General features: G+C 43.3%; 1 protein-coding gene across 2 annotated transcripts in view; it reads left to right on the top strand.

The window, feature by feature from the left end:
* The window catches only part of SV2C (synaptic vesicle glycoprotein 2C), a 160711-nt gene that overhangs the window by 45056 nt on the left and 95857 nt on the right, over nucleotides 1-19798 (top strand). For both annotated transcript variants that reach the window (XM_057698350.1, XM_057698341.1), the window contains exon 2: nucleotides 12519-12699. In XM_057698350.1, coding sequence (XP_057554333.1) covers nucleotides 12519-12699 — 181 coding nt within the window. The remainder of the gene's footprint in view (nucleotides 1-12518; nucleotides 12700-19798) is intronic.

Raw genomic sequence — 19798 nt, 5'->3', positions numbered from 1 at the left:
GCTAAATAACAGCTTCAGGGCTGTGGACCAACACCTGAATGTGTGGGTGACCTTCCCTGAAATACCCAAGTGTACTTCTGACAGTTTGGGTTGAGGAGCCCTTGTGTGATGTTTCATCCCTAATGACAAAATAAATCTCAAGTGTCAAAAAGTGCTGCCCTGAATTCACCTCCGCTTTGCCAGCAGAAGTGGATTAGGGCCAATATCCATTAGTCCAAGGCCAATCCCGATATTTATTCACTCACTTTTCTGGGCTGAAGCTTAGGTACCTGCCTATTTGAGGAAACAGAAGGTTGTGTCGGAACATCAGAAACTGACTGCAGAATTTTCTCTTTAGATCTTTATTGGAGTCGATTACGATCTGGTCTGGATTTTATTTTGGTATCTGCCACTTAAACTGAAACCAACAGCAACAAAGAAAACGTACACATGATTTTCTGAAAGGGAGTCTTGGAGGACATGTAATCATTTTCATCAATATTGATTAAGTACAGTGTGATCTTTGAGGCCATTTTCAGACCTATTTTCCTGCCTGTTTTCCTATTCAGACTGTGCTGTGCAGAGTCACGTCCCCAGGGTCTAGAAATGTTCTGAGGTGAGCCACTGGAGTCCTTCCCTTCCAGGCCTTTCTGTTGCTTAAAATAGCAAAAGATGTAACATGGACACCATTCAAAAATTATTTTCTTGTTCTCTTCCTCTAGAATACCAGTTCCTTTTGGATTTTTATGCTTTATTTGTTCCCTGTGCTGATATACAAGAGACGTCTCTGAAAAAAATCCTTATGTTGCTTGCAATTATGCTTAAACTTGAGATTAATAAATTTCTCATAAGCCTGTTTCGTGGATTTTCTGGAAATAAGACACATGATAGCACGCTTCTTCCCAAATAGCCCACTCTTTTGGTAGCAGAAGCGCTTTGCTGTTCTCTGTTGTATTTGTGGCTCTAGTTTCAGGGCTGTTGTGTCCATGTTCGTGTGCTAGGTGTTCTTCTTCTGCCCCTTTTCACTGCTCTCCTGTGCTGGGGTGTTTGTTCTAGTTTTCCTCCCAGTCCACCACCATCATGCCCCTTTGCTTCTGTGAGCGGCACGTGTGCTCAGCTTCTCCCGCTGCCTCCGTGTCCTCCCTGCCGCCCTGCTTTCGTCTCCCGTCCTCTGCTTTCGTCATTGCTGCTGTGCTGAGATCGCCCCTTCAGAGATCCCTGGTGACCTCTTCCAAGACAAGTCCAAGGCTTTTCTGAGTTCCTGGCATAGCTACAGGCAAACTTTTCCCCAAAGCGGAGGTCTGCCCACTGCAGCCCACAGGCTGAATCTGGCCCTCTGCCTGTTTTTGTCAATAGTTGGATGGGAACACGGCCCTGCCTGTTTGCTTACATATTATATCTGTGGCTGCTTTGGTGCTGCGGCAGCAGAACTGAGTAGCGGAAACAAAGCGCGTGTTGCCTGCCGAGTCTAAAATATTTACCGTCTGGCCCTTTAGAGAAAAAGTTTGCCCATCCTGCCCTAAAGGGTCCCGGTCATTTCACACTAGGACTGTGATGGCGTTGGTGCGTCCCTCAGGAACCAACCCATCAGTGGCTCTATGTTACTCATGAAAATTGGTTTGGCTTGTTATTTAAGGACTTTCTCTTACTTGTCCAGCTTAATCGTACTTCTCCACACACCCAGCCCAGCCACGCTAACCAGGCTGCTTCCTCTGTGCACCTTCCAGCCTACGCTTGCCATTTCCTGCTCCAGGCCTTTCCTGGCGCTGTTGCATCTGTCTGAGCATCGGCAAGCATGCCGTTCTGCCTATCTCCTTGTTCACATTCTTTTTTGTTTTTGGTGTGTGTGCGGTTTTTTTTTTTTTGTTTTTTTTTTGTTTTTTTGTGGGGTTTTTTTTTTGTTTTTTTTGAGGCTCCACTCGAGCCCTGCTTCCTTCATGAAGTATTTCCTGATGATCAGCTATATTGACCATTGCTTTAGGGATTTGCATGTATTGCCTGTACTGCCTTATTCTGCCCTGTTCACGTATAATAGAGTGAGGGTTACTGATGTGAACTTCTCCCTCACATGTTTAAGACCTTGGCCCTATCAGGCCTGCCCACCTCTTGCACTCCTTCTCTTTATTAGTTTTATTGTGACCTGTCCTGAGCCAGACCCCTCAGTGTCAGCGCGCGCTCTTCCTTGCCTCACCCCTCAGTTTACGAGAACTGTGGGCTCTGTCTACGAACAGAACCTAGAGCCTTGCCCCTCGTCTCCAAGTCTACCACGCCCCAGCCTTAGATCAGGCTGCCTTCGGGCCTTCCCTGGGCTACTTCTCAGTGATGTGTCAGCAGCTGGTTTCTTTCCAGGGCTAGGACCAGGGTGAGGAGCGTGAGGTGCCTAGAGCACAAATTTAAGGAAGCACTCACTCTCAGCGTTGTGCAAATGCAGAGTGATCACTTGAGAGTGAGTGCTTCCTTAAATTTTGTGCTCTGGCACCTCAGAACTTGATTGCCTCACTCTGGTTTGGGCCTTCCCTTCCCCCCCTCCTCCCCTCCCCTCCCTTCCATCTTTCCCTGCTGCAGTATATCCTCCACAGGGCTGCTGAAGTGATCTTTTCAGGTGCGGTTGATGTCCAGTCTGCTTTTGAGTTTGCCAAAGCATAAAGGCCAACTCTTTGGGTGGACTACGGCGTGTCTTCCAGCCTCATCTCTCACCATACTCACCCCTGCACGTGAACTCTACAGTCCATCCATCCTGAACCACCCTGAGGCTCCTTAGTGTGCTGTGCTCTGACACACCTCCAGACCTTTGAACTTAATCTTCTTCTCTCCCCTGGAACTTTCCTCTCTTACTTGGAGAATTCTGATTCATTGTTCAAAACTCAGCGTGATCCACCATTACCTTCTATGGGGAGCTTTCCAAGGTTCCCTGGAATTAATTAAATCCTTCCTTCCTTTTCCCCCTTAAGCATAATGTATTCACCTTAATTATAGCATGTGTTCCATTTAATGGTAATTAATTTTTTTACATGTTTTTAATCTCCCAAGAAATCAAAGGTTCAAAGCCCAGGCTTCATATTAGAATAGTTTGGGAAGTTTTTTAAAAGTACTGTTGCCGAAGCCCTACCCCAGAACTAGAATCTCTGGGTGTGGCCCGGGCATCAGTGTTCTTTTCCTTAAAGCTCCCAGATGGTCTGAAGCCACTGCAGGAGGCTGTGAGCTGCCGAGAGGGAGGGACTTGTCCCTTCCCTGTTTGCAGACCTCTCCTCCCTCCGCTTTCCTCATACCCTACAGGATGCCTGACTTTCCACAGGAGCTCAACAAAGAGCAATGAGTGAATGATCACCTCCTTGATTGGTTGGCTCAACGATGGGATGTTGAAGAAAGGGCTCCGTCAGTTACCACCTCTCTCCCTTAGCACAGGCCTAGGAGTGGGGGAAGTTTGCAGAGACGGGGATCCCACTGGTGTGGGATTGATGCGGGGTGTCCGTGGCGCACCACAAAGTGACTCCCTGTAATACCCTTAATTCCCAAGACTTGTTTCTTCATTGCTTTGAACACCAAGGGGGCTATAGGTGCCCCTTTTGGGGCCTACAGAGCCATACATGCAAAAACATTTTTTCATGCAAAAAATATTTAAATATCTCTTTCCCTATCCAGTGGGCATGCTGTATACTGGCCATTTGAGGAAAGAGATTAGAAAATAGACTGGGCTTTCTTGTCAAGACTATCCTTTTGCATTTAGCTCACTGAATTCAGTGGATGTGTCCTTGGGCCTTCAGAGGCTGTTTAGTGCCCAAGTGGACTTAAGTAACAAGTGGTAATGACGCTTGATGTGGAGTTGTCTGCCTATACAAGCAGCTATATCAGTCTCTGCCTGGGCCAACGGACTCAAATGTCACACTTGCCAAATGTAAACGTCAGTGCCGTAGACTGTGCCTGGTATTTACAGTTCCTTCTGGCAAAGGTGAGCTGACTTTTGTTGCAAATGTTCTCCTTTGCAAATTAGAAAGAGTTTTGGTTTTTTTTTCATTTGTCTATATGCCTTTGATATTATTACTTTCTTTACTTTTATTTGATTTTCCGAAAGTCCACAGAAGCATTTGAACATATAATGGCCCTTACCCGTGGCTACTAAAAATAGTAGTAATTGGAAAAAGTCAGGGGTTGGTTTTAGGAGAAGCTTGTTGATTATTTGAATACTTTCAAGTCGCAAAAGAATAAGTCTTTGAGTTTTAAAAAATTAGATTACACTTCCAGAGCTGTTTGAGGTGGCTTCTATTCAGAACTTGAACTGAGGAAGGCCAAAAGCTATAATTTTACTTTCTATATCACTCCAGAGACCCTCCTCTTTTACCTGTTGTCTCTTTTACATCACCATCTTGTTCTCCCCTTTTCTGTCTTTCCCTCACACCAGTACTTATATTAGTTGTTGGTGTTTTACTGAACAACTGTGTTTTACACGGTGCTTAGTGGTTTAATCCATTTAATCCCTCAAAAGCCCTCTGGGGGTATTATTATTAACCCCATGATACAGAGGAGGAAATTGAGGCACAAAGAAATAAAGTATCTTACCCAGGATCAAACAACTAGTAAATGGTAGAGCAAAAATTCAGTTCTAGTCCATGTGTTTTAAGAGCCTGGGCTCTTAACTGTTTGCTGCCTGACCCAAAGTCAGAGTGATAAGCAGTAGTGGAGTGGAGATGAAGGATATTGCATTTGGTGAAAAAGCAACAACAAAATAAACAGTTCTTCTGCTTCCCTCATTTCAACCCCTATTGCTTTCATAATGGCTCCACTTCTCAGCACATTCAATGGAAAAATACAACAGAATAAGTACTGAACTTGAGATTTTATGTTATTATTTCTAATTCAAGCACAGACTTTTAAACCAGTAATAATGAGAAATGGCAAGCTGTAGATAAAGAGGAAGGTGCTTCAGGCTTCTTTGAATTGAGTGGGTGCAAGGGCAGGTTGGGAGGCACAGTGGTCCCTAGAATCAGCCTTTTACAGGCTGCAGTGGTGTCTGGCTGAGGGATGGCCACACTCATAAGCCCACCATTTTGGGGGTCCAGGAGAAGCGACCACAGGGCAGCAGCTGTGAAGGCTTCCACATCAGTGGGTGGATGGGGAGGATCCATACATGGCCAGCAAGGGAGAGAGGTCCCCCTCCTTCCCCAGACAGACAGAAGAGATAGGCTGGTCCAGCTTTACAGGACTGACCATCACCTACCATTTGACATGAAGGAAGCTGAAAGACTAGTCTGACAGCTTACAACCTAGTTCTAAGGAGACTGGAACTAGTCCTGGATATCTTGGTCCTCATTCTAGGGATTTTTCCAGTACACAGTGGAAAAAAAAGGGATCTTTGAGGAAATGGTGGCAAGGAAAGTTGTGAAACATATGGACACCAAGTGGGGAAAGCAAGGGGAGGTGGAGGATGAATTGGGAGATTGGGAATGCCATATGTTCATTACTAATAAGAAAAAAAAATATCAAATTGTACACTTTAAATATATGTAGTTTATTGGAAAAAAAAGAGGAAGTTTGTGAGTGCCGGAATTGATCTTAAGGAGATGCTGTTTTAGTGTTGCCTTTAGTGATAAGATAAACCACTTAGTGGGTAATTGTTGACTCTTCCAATGGCTAGGCAAACCTGGTCTCTTTAAGCACAAAGCATGTCTTTAGGGGTCCTCTGAGGCAAGATAGATACCCCATTATCTAATTAAATCCAAACTGGTAATTGGTCAGCAAATGGAAAAAGTTGGTAAAAGCAGGAAACAGTACAACATAAGTGTAGGGACTTAAGCACTGTGTTTTAAAGACGCCCTCTGAATAGGGAGCTTCGAAATGAAGTAGTGCATCGTCTTTCCTGCATCCCCACCGCCACCATGTGGCTTTGATTTTCAGTTTTAATTTCTTTAATATGCCTCCATCTAAGCACAGAATCTTTCATCTTTATGATTTTTCTCAGTCTTTTAGAGCTGGATTGCTCACGTTTATTTAATGAATTTTATTTTATATAATTTATTTAATATAATTTAATAAATTGTATTCAATATTTAATAAATATTTAATATACATATGTTTATTTATACATTTATTTAATAAGTGTGTTAAGTAAGTATTTATTTTTGCAATTCATCTTCCGCAAGTCTTTCTTAAGTTAGGTTTCATGAGAGTAGCTCCCATTCCTTTTATACTCATATCTCATTATTTATGTGACTGACGTTTAATTGGATACATAACTAATAACAGCAGAACTCACATAAGCAGGCTGGATAAAAATGCAGTAAGCCTAAAGCACTTATTGGAAACAGAAGGAAGATGGGGAATAATTCTCAGTGTGTTTGTGTGTGGGTTGGTTAACCCATTGAGTTGGTTAAGTAAGAATTGGCTAAATGGGTTTCTACTACGGGTATAACACAAGTTGATGGCAGGAAACCCTATCTTTGGAACAATAAATGCACCTGCCTCTTGTGTAATATCTAAAAATTAATGAGGATAATTTAGGGAATAAAGCATTTTTCCTCAGTCCTGTGAATATGACAGATGATATCATATTATTCTTTTCAACAGCCATCTCCAGAACTGTCATTGTTATTCTTAAAGGTTTATTTTGGTTTTACTTTGACTTATAGTTTTGTTCTAACCTAAGAAAATCCCCTTATAAAAGGTGAGTGTGAGCATTGCCTCATGGAGATTATTTATCATTGACTTCAGAACACTATCACGAATGTTTTTTATTGAAAATCAATCTGGGATGAATTATAGGCTAAGGCATTAGCCGTGGAAGTACTTAAAACAAGTTTTAAAAAACTATTGGCTACAATTATTATGAGAAAAACACTCTACTCCATTTCTTAAAATTGTTCTGTTTGGTTTAAATGTGCTTTAAAATGGTGCTGGGGGAAAAGATGTTTGCCCCTTTAGGGATTGTCAGAAAGAATCAAAAGCAGCTTTGCAGAGAGACAGAAATGGAAATGTGATATTTGTCAGGGGAAGTGAGGGTACAATTAGATAAAATGGAATCAGCTCCTATGTTAGAAAATCCCTTAATGGGGAAGTATGCTTGAGGCCTCTTTCTGTCTTCTGAGGGACCTGGACTGAGAGGCTGGCTGGCCAAGGATGTCCTGAGACCCAGCTGTGGCAGGAGGAGAGTGAATTTCAGGTCATATTTTTTTCTTAGGCTGAGCTCAACCTCCTGACAGCCCAGCTGAATTAAAGTCTCCATTAAATTCATGAGAGGATCTGAGAATCAGTCTGGCCTCTCTCTGCATTGGAGGTCTGCTCTAGCTCGTGTAAGGAAAGCAGGTCCTAGGAGAGGTACAGAGTTTCTGCTTGCCCTTAGGAGATCTCCACCTCATGTAGGGAGATCTTGCTTGTTCTGTGCTTTGGAATTAAATATTCTGTAGCCTGCATCTCCCTCCCCTCAAATATGTATTAGACAAACACAAACTTTAAGTTAAAAAAAAAAAAAGTGTTAGGTTATATGTTTCAGTAGAAAGCACACCGGCCTAAAAAGTGCTTTCAAATCTAAAGTGCACACAGATCATGTGGGAACCTTGTTCAGAAGCAGATTCCAAGTCTGTAGGTCCAGAGTCTGCATTTCTAGCAAGTTCCCCCCAAGATGCCAGTGCTGCTGGTCCAGGGGTCATACTCTGAGGAACGAGGATCCAGAAGACCTGATTTCAAGTGCTTGCTTCTCTCAACCTCAGTTTTCCCACCTGTAACATACGGGACTTTGGACTAAAATCCTATTTTTAAAAATTTTTTAATTTTTATTTTTGTCTGCATTGCGTCTTTGTTGTGGCGCACAGGCTTTCTCTAGTTGCCATGAATGGGGGCTACTCTTTGTTGCAGTGTGCAGGCTTATTGCAGTGGCTTCTCTTGTGGAGCACAAGCTCTAGGCATTCGGGCTTCAGTAGTTGTGGCATGTGGGCTCAGTCACTGTGGCTCTCGGGCTTAGTTGCTGCGTGGCATGTGGGATCTTCCCAGACCAGGGCTCGAACTTGTGTCCCCTGCATTGGCAGATGGATTCTTACCCACTGTGCCACCAGGGAAGTCCTAAAATCCTTTTAAGTTCTGACCATCCGCAGCATCAAGAGGAGTGGAGAGCAGAGAAGGTTGGTCCGTATTAAGAGCTCATCTCTGCTCTCAGTTTTCAAGGACTCCCTATCACAACATCATGAAGACAGAATGGAAGCACGAAAACAAACAAGGGATCCAGAGTGTTTCCACTTTTATTCACGTCATGCCTTTGCTAACATTCAAAGGTCTGGCTTTCGTTAGATCACATGATCAAAAAATGAATCTTCTCATTGTGCATTTAGTTGGGTAGGCTTAATTCTGTCCATTGCATGCCCAATGAAAAAGTCTAATTACCAATAGTAATCCAATATAGGCACAAAAGATTCTTAGGTTTGGATCTGAAACATATTTTTAGCCAGCGTTGAAGTGAGATACAGCTTGATACTGTTTTTTTTTTTCTAAACCTGTCAGTGGTAGAGGAATTTAATACTGTCTTGAAATTCTTCTTATCCTTCAGAGTCCTCTCAGATGTTCCCTTCTCTGCAAAACCTCTTGATAGAGAGGCCACAGTCAGAATTAGTAGCCGCCTCCCGCCCCCGCTGCTCCCAGTTACACCTCCATTGGATCACGTTTCACAGCTGGGCTCATGCAGTTGTGGGCCTGTGTCTCCCTCACTGAATTATAAGCTCCTTAAGCCATCTCGATGGAGCAGAAAGGGAGTTCAGGGACTTGGAGCCCAGGTTCCTGAGTGTACTGTTCTGTCCCGGTCGTGTGTCCCCAGGAGGCCGTGGAAAGTTCTGCCCCGCCCTGTATTGGCCCTGATCAGTGGGGTTGTGGGGAGGGTTAGGTGAAATAATGGGTGTGACACTGTTTCCCTTCTCTCCGGGCTTAGCGTAGGCATCAGATGAAGGTTTGCTAAGTTTTTCCTTCACGAAGGTCAGGGATCATGGCTTATAAAGTCCTATATTTCTAGCACTTCAGGGAAAGTTATGCATAGTGGGTTCTCAGTGAATTCTTTAAAATTGAATATAATAGCCTCTCTTTTGGGGAGATTGGGTGTATTTATTTTAGGCATAGAAATAATAGAGATAGAGAAATTACTGTTTGGTTTTCCCCTATTAGCTGATAGTGAATGCTTTTCTGAAATATATAAAATGTATTTTGAAGAAGCAATTAAAATTCCGACAGAGATTTATTTCTGCTTTGCTCAGTTTAGAAATCCTGAACACAAGAAGAGAAAAGATAAACACTGCACAGGAAAAAAGGAACTGCATTTAACAGGCAATTCCTGTAGAGTATCCATTTTTATATAGTTATATGCAGAAACTTTCTGAAAGAACTGGAAAACACTTTGACAATAGTTACCTTTGGGAAGAGGATCAAGGGTTGGGGAGAAGACTTTTATTTTCATTTTATACATTTCTATGTGGCTTGAATTATTGGCTATGTAGGCATATTTGGGATATATAATGTGTGTGTGTGTGTGTGTATGGGGAAATTGAATGATGGGCCATTTTTATTTTACTCTTTTATTTTATTTTTTTTTAATAAAGTTTATTTCTGAATACTATATCTAATACATCGAAACTTTTCCAAAGCACAAAAAATATGTTTGAAAATGTTCCTCAAATTAGGCTGGTTTCCTCTTCCTAATGTCAGCTGAAAAAAAAAACCCACAACCTAAAAGATGAGAATTATGCTTTATTTGGTGGACAAAACTGAGGATGTAAGCTGGGATGCTCGCAGCCTCTCAGATTGCTCTGAGAGACTGCTCCTTACTCTTTTATTTTTATTTTACTCAATAGGTATTTAAATTTTATTTTCATGTGGCTTAAGTACAGGACGCTAATAATAAATGAGGATTTTCTGCCCCTTGTCAAGTCACTAAGCCAACTCTACCATAGGAGTCCAGGGCAAGCTCAGCTCTCTCAGCCTTTACTACCTCTGAGGTTTAAGCACATCCCAGGGTAGGGCTGTGTCCTCATGCTACTGCTGGGTGGGGAAAATGTAGCATCCAGTTACGAGCCCTTAAAGTGCTGCAGTCATCAGTTTGTAAAGCTCTTATCTGGCTTATGGAAGACGTGGCTACAGGTGACTGCCCAGAAGAAGGGGGTGACAGGATATGGAGACCTTCCCAATAGGAGCACCATCCTTTACCAGAAAAGCAAGGAAGTTATCACACCTCCTTTGGAACATAGCACAGGAGCCTCTTCTTTTTAGCAAGAGCTTGGATTTTCATTTTTGCTCTGGCACCACCCAGCTGTCTGCAGCATCCACTCTCCTACCTCCCCTGCCAAGGGTCAGGAATGTGTCCATCTGGAGTAGCTGCGAGTGGGTAGTGCGTCCCTTGCCACGTGCTCAGGAAGGACAGAGCAGCATTTCCCCCTAGCTCTGGTCTACCACTTTCCACTACCCCAGACTTAACTCTCATTCTCTGGTGCCCAGGGAGAAGGCACCTCAGAGACACTTGAGGTATTGCTTTCAATGTGAGATGTTACTGCCACGTAGGAACCTAGACAAGCTGGGATATTGTCACAGGAGGGCAGCCAGGATGGTTAAAGGAATCCTAACCACATTGTACAAAGATCTGCTATTGGACTAGGATGTGGTTGCCACTCACTCTTCTGTGGTCAGATCATTAACTTCCCTATACCTCAGCTGCCCTGTCAACGAACCTAGAGTAATGCTTCAGAAGGTGGTTGTGGTGTTCATTCACTCAAACATTTAGAACTGGCAAGGGTTCCACAAGTGCTAGGAACTGCTTTTTATTCCTGGAGCTGGAGCTACAAGAACGACTCCCACATCTTTAGACGACAGCAGCCACGGGCTACTCCTGATCGATGGAGCTCGCTTTCTGATGTGTAGGCATTTTTAAAGACAGACATGATCATAAAGCAGCTTAGCTACTGATTATTCTTCTGAGAGGCATGAGTGGCAAACTCAAGCCTCTTAGGCTATAAATAAGAGATATGCTGCATATGCATTTCCCTGGGTGACTCTGTCTGCTTTGGGGATTCCTTTGCCTTGTGCTGGTACATTCTTTAAATTGTCTTCTGGACGTGCATTGGGCCTCATGACATGAGTAATCTCTTTATTGAGAAGACTGATCTGTGTATGGTCAGCCCCATAGTACAGAGGAAATTATGCCACGCCCACCTAGACAAAGGATGACCACCCACCTCTTTGCAATACTGCAGTGTAAATAAAAAACAGCTTCTGTTTTGTCTTATTGTATAATTGCTCCAACATTCGCCATTCACTGTAGCTGTCTGTACTCGGCTATTTGCAAAGCAGCACCTGCATGTCATTGATGTGGGGTCACCAGATTTTGCCAAATGTTCTCCTTTTGGGTCTCGTAGTAATTAATTATGTTAAGAAAATGATTTCTGGTGAATATTTAAGTGGAATATTTCCCTAACTAACCTAAAGCAATAAATAAAGCAATGGTTTTTAGCTTGTGACTTAAATGCTGCTGAGTATCTTGAACATGCCTTTGAGAAGGGACTAGTCAAATGGTATTTTGGTGAAGCAAAGGAAAAAGTAGAAGTGAATAAAATATGGCAGCTTTTTTAAAGCCGAACTTTCACGTATTAATTATACCATTTCCCTTAGACATTGCACACCCTTTTAGAAACCTCCCCAAAATAACATTCGCCATACCCAATATTATTTCATCCTGCAGAAGATTTTGGACAGAGCTTATGAGGGCTTGGTTTTTTAGAAGAAGCAAGTGAATTAGAAAATTTAACTGTAGGGACTTCCCTGGTGGCACAGTCATTAAGAATTCCCCTACCCATGCAGGGGACACAAGTTCGATCCCTGGTCCGGGAAGATCCCACGTCCCACGTGCCACGGAGCAACTAAGCCTGCACGCTGCAACTACTGAGCCCGAGGGCTGCAACTACTGAAGCCCAAACACATAGAGCCTGTGCTCCGCAGCAAGAGAAGCCACTGCAATGAGAAGCCAGCGCACCACAACAAGAGTAGCCCCCATTCACCACACTTAGAGAAAGCCCACATGCAGCAATGAAGGCACAATGTAGCCAAAAATTTTTTTTTAATTAAAAAAAAAAGAAAATTCAGTTGTATACTCAGTGATGCCAAGAGGGACACTGAGGGGAATCCACTTTGACCTGGGAACCTTTGACTCAGTCTCCCATCTTGGCCTTGTTGTGGCGCTAAGCTGGGCATTCAGAGCACAGGTGACACAGCCATGAATCAAACTGCGGGACTGTTCTGTGTGGAGACTCCTTATGCCTGCGCACTGGGTACCCATCCCCACTAGGCTGGTGAGAATGTGACTGTTTCGTCTTTTGCCCTTGCCATTGGCCATGGCAGCCAAAGGTGGCCCACAGAGCTTGCTTTCCAACTTGAAAGCTGATTCGTGTGTCCTGAAGGATCTATTTGTAAAGGAATTTTTCCCCATGCAAAATTCTGGAACGTATCTTGTCCCTTGTTCATTGACTGTGACATGTGTCGTTTACTCCCAACCTCTGACGTGTTTCTTTGTTTTCTGTGTGTTGCAGGCAGCATAGTGTACCTCGGGATGATGGTGGGGGCGTTCTTCTGGGGAGGACTGGCAGACAAAGTGGGAAGGAAGCAGTCTCTTCTGATTTGCATGTCTATCAACGGATTCTTTGCCTTCCTGTCTTCGTTTGTCCAAGGTTATGGCTTCTTTCTCTTCTGTCGCTTACTTTCTGGATTCGGGTAAGGTTTTTCTCCTTCATATTTTATAGTAATGTGTTTATTCTACATAAAAACCTAATGTGCATGTTTTCTAGAAGTCCTCATCACCAAGAAATTATCCCTTAATCCATCTCCTTTCCCATCTTGTGTCAGCCCCAGGAGCCATCATGCAGATTCTTAGAAATATAATTATCTACCTTTAAATCCAGAGGAGGAGGGAACACACATCTGTGTTCCTGTGGCTGATTCTTTTAGTGTTTTATATCTAAGAAATGGGTATTGTTTTAAAATGAATGCTATCTCTAAGGCAGTGCACATTCAGAAATGTATGGTTTTTTTCTTCTGAAAATTTAATTTAAGCAAGAAATAGCTCTGGTCCTATCTATTATGAACTAATTAAAGGTTTGAACCATTCGAGTGTGCTCTTAAAAATCCAGGATGAGAGAGTCTCCAGTAAATCTTGTTTTATTGATCTATGTTAACAGCCTATTTAACTAGGTAGGAAGCCAGTTTCTTGAGATGCAATAGTCTTTTTGTAAGTTCCTGACTTCTGTTGAATTTACAGGAGTTGTGCTATTGCCAACTGCAATGGCATAGTATAGCCAGTGGTGTAGTCATTTTCATTAAAGAACTTAAAGCACTGGGCTTCCTAGGTGGTGCAGTGGTTGAGAATCTGCCTGCCAATGCAGGGCACTCGGGTTCGATCCCTGCCCCAGGAAGATACCACATGCTGCAGAGCAACTGAGCCCGTGCACCACAACTATTGAGCCTGTGCTTTAGAGCCCATGAGCCACAACTATTGAGCCCATGTGCTGCAACTACTGAAGCCCACACGCCTAGAGCCCGTGCTCTGCAACAAGAGAAGCCATGGCAATGAGGAGCCCGCGCACCACAAGGAAGAGTAGCCCCCACTCACCGCAACTAAAAAGAAAGCCCGTGCACAGCAAAAAAGACTCAACACAGCCAAATAAATAAATAAATAAATAAATAAATAAAAAGAACTTAAAGCACTTATTACTAGAGTAAGTGAATCCACAGCTTAGGAAAACCCAATAGCTCAATTATAAGAGTCCATGAAACTCTGCTTTGATGAGAAAAAAAATTGTGAAAATATAAAATTTCTGATTCATGCTTGAGTACTTTGTTTTCATTAGAGACTTGATTTCTGAGGGGTCTAGCTTAAGATGAATCTATAGGAATAATATAAAATAAAATAGAAATGAATGAAGAAAGGGCAGGAGACTGTGCTGGGTTATTAATTTGAGAAACAGATCAGTTTTGGTGGTTAATGATGGTGGTACCCACACAGCAAAGCACAGTTTTGCCCAAAGAGAAGATCAGGAAACTGCAACCCTTCTCTCTCAATTACATATAGTAGTACTTTAAAATCAGAGCTAAGATTAGTAGGAATGTAAGACATCAAAGAGAAAGACTGTGTAAGTGGGTTATTTCAAGAGTACAAAGATTTCCCCATGCAGACTAGTGGATCACTTTTATAAACATTTTTACTTTTTTGTATCATTTTCTGCTACAAGATTTGTGCATGTATTGAGACTGGTTGATTATCCACAGATTTTTCTGATGTTCTTTTTTTTTATCTTCTTATAGCCTTTCCTGTGCTGCATTCTGCACAAAGTGGGCACTTTGCAAATACATGTCTAACTTGCACAAATTTCAGGAGATTTCCTGAGAGTGAGGAGACGCCAGTAAACCATTCCAGTAAACCAAGAGGGCTGGAAAGTTTGGGGAAGTGTGAAAATATTTTTTCCTTGGAGAAAAATGATCCAAATCAATAATTTGCTTTATATTGATGGGGAAAGAAGGCTTTTCCTTAACAGAGGGGACCCTTGGTGCTCAGGGCTCTGTGTGAAACTGGCTACATGTGTCAATCTTGGGGAGGTGATTCAGATCATAGATTCAAGGAGCTTCCCCAGATCTAATGCTAAGTGAATTGAGATACCTGAGGGAGAACACATGTTATTTGGGGCTATTTGTTTTCAGACCTTCGAAGGTCCATAGGATGAGACATTCTTGCTACCAGGAAAGCTTCCTTTTGCTTTCTTTTACTTACATGGTACCGCTAGCCTGTCAGGAGAAGATTAATAGCCTAAATTCTGAACTTCCCAGTCTTTTCCGTTTGCAATCTTATCCGGGAAATGTCAACGATATCCACAGACTCAAAAGTACCCAACTGTGGTCAAATTATTATAGCAGTTTTCATCGCCAGTCTGGAGGATGACGTGGTCAACCCAATGGACTGCAGAGAAAAGGAACATTCTGGTGGCTGCAAATTACTCCAAATTAAGGGACTGTCCTGAAGCTAATTCAAGGGCAGTACAGCAACAGAGACTGCTTGGGAGTATTCATGACATCATCCTCTTCTCTATTGCAGACAAATCACTCTTCAGCCAGCAGCTCAAGGCTGCAGACCTCTAAAGAAGATAATTTACCTGGCAAAGCACAGACTGTGTATGGCTAACTCAGCTAGGCTCTGTAAATTGTGCTACCAGAGGCTAATGCACTGTGTGCCTTTGCAAAGTTGGCATAGGATTGAGAGTCCAGAAACCAAAGTCCATCCTACCCCTGCCCTTTACTGTGAGATCTTGGCAAAGTCCCTTGGGCTCTCCAACCTGCTTCATCTTTTGTAAAAGGGATAATGGTACACTTTACATCCTACCTTGGAGTAGGAAGCTCAAGTGAGATAATGTGTTCAAGTACATGGTGGGGAAGGAAATGTGGGATAATGTCTAGAAACATCCCCACCCCCAGCCTGTTTGGCATTTCCTGCTCTCTCTTTCTTCTTCCTCCCATTCATTCAGCTAAGCTGTCCTGTGCTCACTGCCTCAGAGTGACAGCAGAGGAAGAGGGGGGAAATGGCCTCTTTCTGACTTTGAAATTTCAAGTCTCGTCCAAGAGGGAAACAGAAAAGACTAAGCATGGGCAAAGACTTGGGAGAACACAGGGGAGTAAAATGGAGCATCCCTGTTTTCCAGATGAGATGGAGATTCCCCAGGCTGCGGATGGGGCTGGGGGGAGCGATGGGAGCTTACTCACCCAAACACCCAGAACCTTGTGGGATCCAGCGGCTGAGGAGACCGCAGAAATACAGCTGTTACGGGAAATGAAGAAAGTGATCTCTCTTTCTTGGCTGAGCTTCTGGGCCTTGTTACCTACGTGTAACATGTGGAATGCTACGCTGATGACAGAGGGGTTTTCTCAGCAGCTAGGGTTCCCCTGGACACCCTGTCTGTGAATCCCAGGGTGGTCTCAGCTGAGTCTCTATTTTCTCCAATTGCATTCCAACTCAACTCAAAAAAACACCTTCACGCCTGCTGTACCCCTGAAACCATGGGGCACCTTTCACGGATACAGATGAGGCCTGGCCCCCAGATGCTTCCCACCTGGTTGTAGAGAGAAGACACACAGACGGCCCTCCCATTCTCCACCTGCTACCAACCAGTCCGTGCCCTAAGAGAGGCAGCCGCAAGGGGCATGGGAGACTCACAGAGGAAGGAGAAAAATGACAATTTGTGAATGAAAAACCAATTTCCACTTGAAAGTTCTCCTTGATTTTAAAGGCCGGCAAATCCCTTTTGTAAAATGTAAAATGTGAAACCCTTTTCATACCCTTTACTTAGGCACTGAGTTACACAAGCAGCTGAAGTTTGGACATCGTCCCTTTTTATTTAGATGTTCTTAATTAAAACTTAAGCCAAAGAATTAACACTTCAATCCCGGAAACCTTAAATAAGAGATCTTGTTATTTTTACTTACGAAGGAGCTCCCTCCATCCACGTCTGATCTGGTTTTAAATTGAGGAAGACTAGATGACCAAGGAAAGAAGGTTTCAGAATATTGGGAATGTTTCCGTTGTGGGCGTCTGGTGCTCAGACCCTGCAAGCTCCACGCGTTTCCCAGGGAGGGTCAATCTTGCCATCTTTCTGCTCTACAGGATCTTCTCCCTGAGCCCTCAGCACTTGTGACCTCAGGCCATGCTGAGACCACCTCTCCCAGTGACTCTCACCACAGACCCCTGGTTTGTCTCCTTGGTAGCACTGATTGATGCCTCCAAATATTTGATTCTTGTGTGTTTCTTTCTTTCGTTCACCAGCACGTGAATTCCAAGAGGGCAGAGATTGACAAGATAGGTCTGCTGCTCTTTACTGCTTAATCACTCAAGGCAAGGAGGGTGAGGTTACTGTAAAGGACACCAGTCAGGGCAGCAGTGGAACAGTCTGACCAGCGCAGACCTATGGCCATGGTGTTCCTAGAAGTGAACTAGATAGGAAGTTCACTAAAGTCTTAATTGATCTGTATAAGCGAAGAGTTCTAGATCAAGTGACCAAAAGTTTAACTTGCATCATAAAAACAGAGAGGCATGGCCCCTCAGTCAATTCCCAGACTTGAGCCTGTTTACAGACCCGGAACCCCTTGAATGAAGGGGAGACCGGGTCTCCTGGTGGAAGGACCCTAGTACATTGCTGAAAGTTCATACTGTTCCTCTTTCTCCCAGCCTTCCCCCAAAGGACCTATAGCCTTTTACCAGGGTAACTGCATGAGGAAAAGAGAAACAATCAGACTTTCCAGGGCTTACTTAGGCACTGGCTCTGAACTGACATTAATTCCAGGAGACTCAAAACGTCACTGTGGTCCGCTAGTTAGGGTAGGGACTTACAGAGGTCAGATGATCAATGGAGTTTGAGCTCAGGTGCATCTCACAGTGGGTCCAGTAGGTCCCTGAATCCATCCTGTGATTATTTTCCAGTTCCAGAATGCATAATTGGAATAGACAAAGCAACTGACAGAATCTCCACATTGGTATAGTGCCTGACCACCAGTTCCACACACGGGCCTTTCAGAGGAGGAAGAGCATTTCTGGGTCACAGTACAAACCCTTCATTTTATAGATTAAGGTTCAGTGATGGAACCAGGAATGAGACAGCCCGGACTCAAGTTGCAATGAAGTCCTTTGAACTAGCCACTCTGTAAACAAATGAACTGCTCATCCTGAATCCAAGGTTAAGATGCCTTTGTGTTGATTTTGTGGCAGATGCTGAGACATCATTAACTGTGTTGTATTCCTGTTCTGCATATAAAGGAGCCTGGAAGGAGCTCTTGTTTTAGCCTGAGGTCTACCTCGGTTTGTGATAGATGTGCTTTCCTCTAAATGTGCTTTCCTCTTTTTATTTGTTTATTTCTGGTTGCATTGGGTCTTTGTTGCTGTGTGCAGGCTTTCTCTAGTTGAGGTGAGTAGGGGCTACTCTTCACTGCAGTGTGTGGGCTTCCCAGTGCACTAGCTTTTCTTGTTGCAGAGCACGGGCTCTAGGTGCGTGGGCTTCAGTAATTGTGGCACGTGGGTTCAGTAGTTGTGGCATGCAGGCTCTAGAGCACAGGCTCAGTAGTTGTGGCACATGGGCTTAGTTGCTCTGCGGCATGTGGGATCGTCCTGGAGCAGGGATCAAACCCATGTCCCCTGCATTGGCAGGCAGATTCTTAACCACTGCACCACCCGGGAAGTCCTGTGCTTTCCTCTTAATTCACCATACTAAGTCATGAGTATATTTTCTTAGAAACATAAATATGTCAAGCTGCCACATTCTATGTGACTTTAAGTATTTATCCAGCACAAAGAATGATTTTCCCGCTGGAGACAGCGGTGTTTTGCCGGAACGAGGAGTAGGGAGGGCATCAGCGATTATTCATCTGTCTCTCACTTTCCTAAGTGGATCTCACACCAGGAGACAGACATTTCCCTCTCCTCTTTTGTTACAGAAAATTAGAAGGATGGGAAATGGAGCTGACACCATGGATTCATTTCCATTTGCCCAGAATTAAATTATGTGTTTGCAGTCACTGTTCATTATGGGACTGATGACATGCGTCCGATGCTGGGCAACGTGGGAGTTAGCAGCGTCTCACTGACGGCCTGGCACCGCTAAGCAGGAAGGTCAGGAGAAACACACAGCAGCCGCAGAAATTAAGATGAAATGTCCGTGTCTGTGTGTGTCAGGGGAACGAACGGTCATTTCTCCCTCTGCAAACGGAGCCTCACAAATGCGTACTTCGCAGCTGTGTGCAGTCTCCATCCATTAACCAGTATCCATCCATTGTTATAGAATCATAATAATCAGAATACCTTGGCTTTGTAGAGATGATCACTACTAACTGGAACTCTTCAAAGTGTTTCATGCGTAGAACCTCATTTGTTTCCACGACATTTTTTAAAATGATTAGGTATGCAAAAATATTCTGCCTTTTGTAATTAGGAAATCGGGGCACAGATAGATTAAGTGACTTCCACGTGTTCAGTAAACCCCCAGGTCTTCTGAGTTTTAGTCTAGTTCTAAACTATAAGGTTTTACTTCCTCGCCGTAGTGGAAAAAGGCAGACCCATTTAAAAATTTTCAACTTTTAAAATGTGTTCTATCAAACACCTACATAGTACCCTGCCCTATGAGAGATGCTGTGTTACACACTTTGTAAATATTGACTCATTTAAACTTCATGGTGACCCTATGAGAAAGATAGTATTTATTCCATCCATTTTATAGATGAGGCAGTTGAGGCGTAGAGAGGTTAAGTAATTGTCCAAGGTCACACAGTAAGTGGTGTAGTTATACCCAGGCATTCTGACTCCACACTCAAAACCACCAGGCTGTGCTGTGTCTCAGATTCAATGAGAAATGTCTGTGATTTCCCAATACACAGCGTCTGATACATGTTAGACACTAAATAAACATTTTGAACGGATCAGTTCAAGAAGATTTCTGACCCAAAGAATCAGAATGGAAAGACCTTTGTCAATATGGAAGAAGAGGCAACAGACTAAATATCTTTAACCCCCAAATAATTGCAAACCCAAGTTGTAAACAGTGGGTCACAGTAGGCATGTGTTGTCCAACAGGACATACGTAGCCACTGAGCACTTGAAATGTGAGCAAGTTTAGATGTGCTGTAAGCACAAAATACACAGCACTTGGTTTCAAAGACTCAATACATGCAATAGAATGTAAACTCTCATTAATAACTTTTATATTGATTACACATTAAAATGATAATATTTGGATACGCTGGATTAAATGAATATATATTAAAGGTAACTATACCAGATTTTTTTGCT

This window comes from Hippopotamus amphibius, chromosome 1 (assembly GCF_030028045.1).
Source record: "Hippopotamus amphibius kiboko isolate mHipAmp2 chromosome 1, mHipAmp2.hap2, whole genome shotgun sequence".
Lineage (NCBI taxonomy): Eukaryota > Metazoa > Chordata > Mammalia > Artiodactyla > Hippopotamidae > Hippopotamus > Hippopotamus amphibius.
The sequence above is the reverse complement of the archived record's forward strand: the minus strand, read 5'-3'. Positions and strand labels throughout refer to the sequence as shown.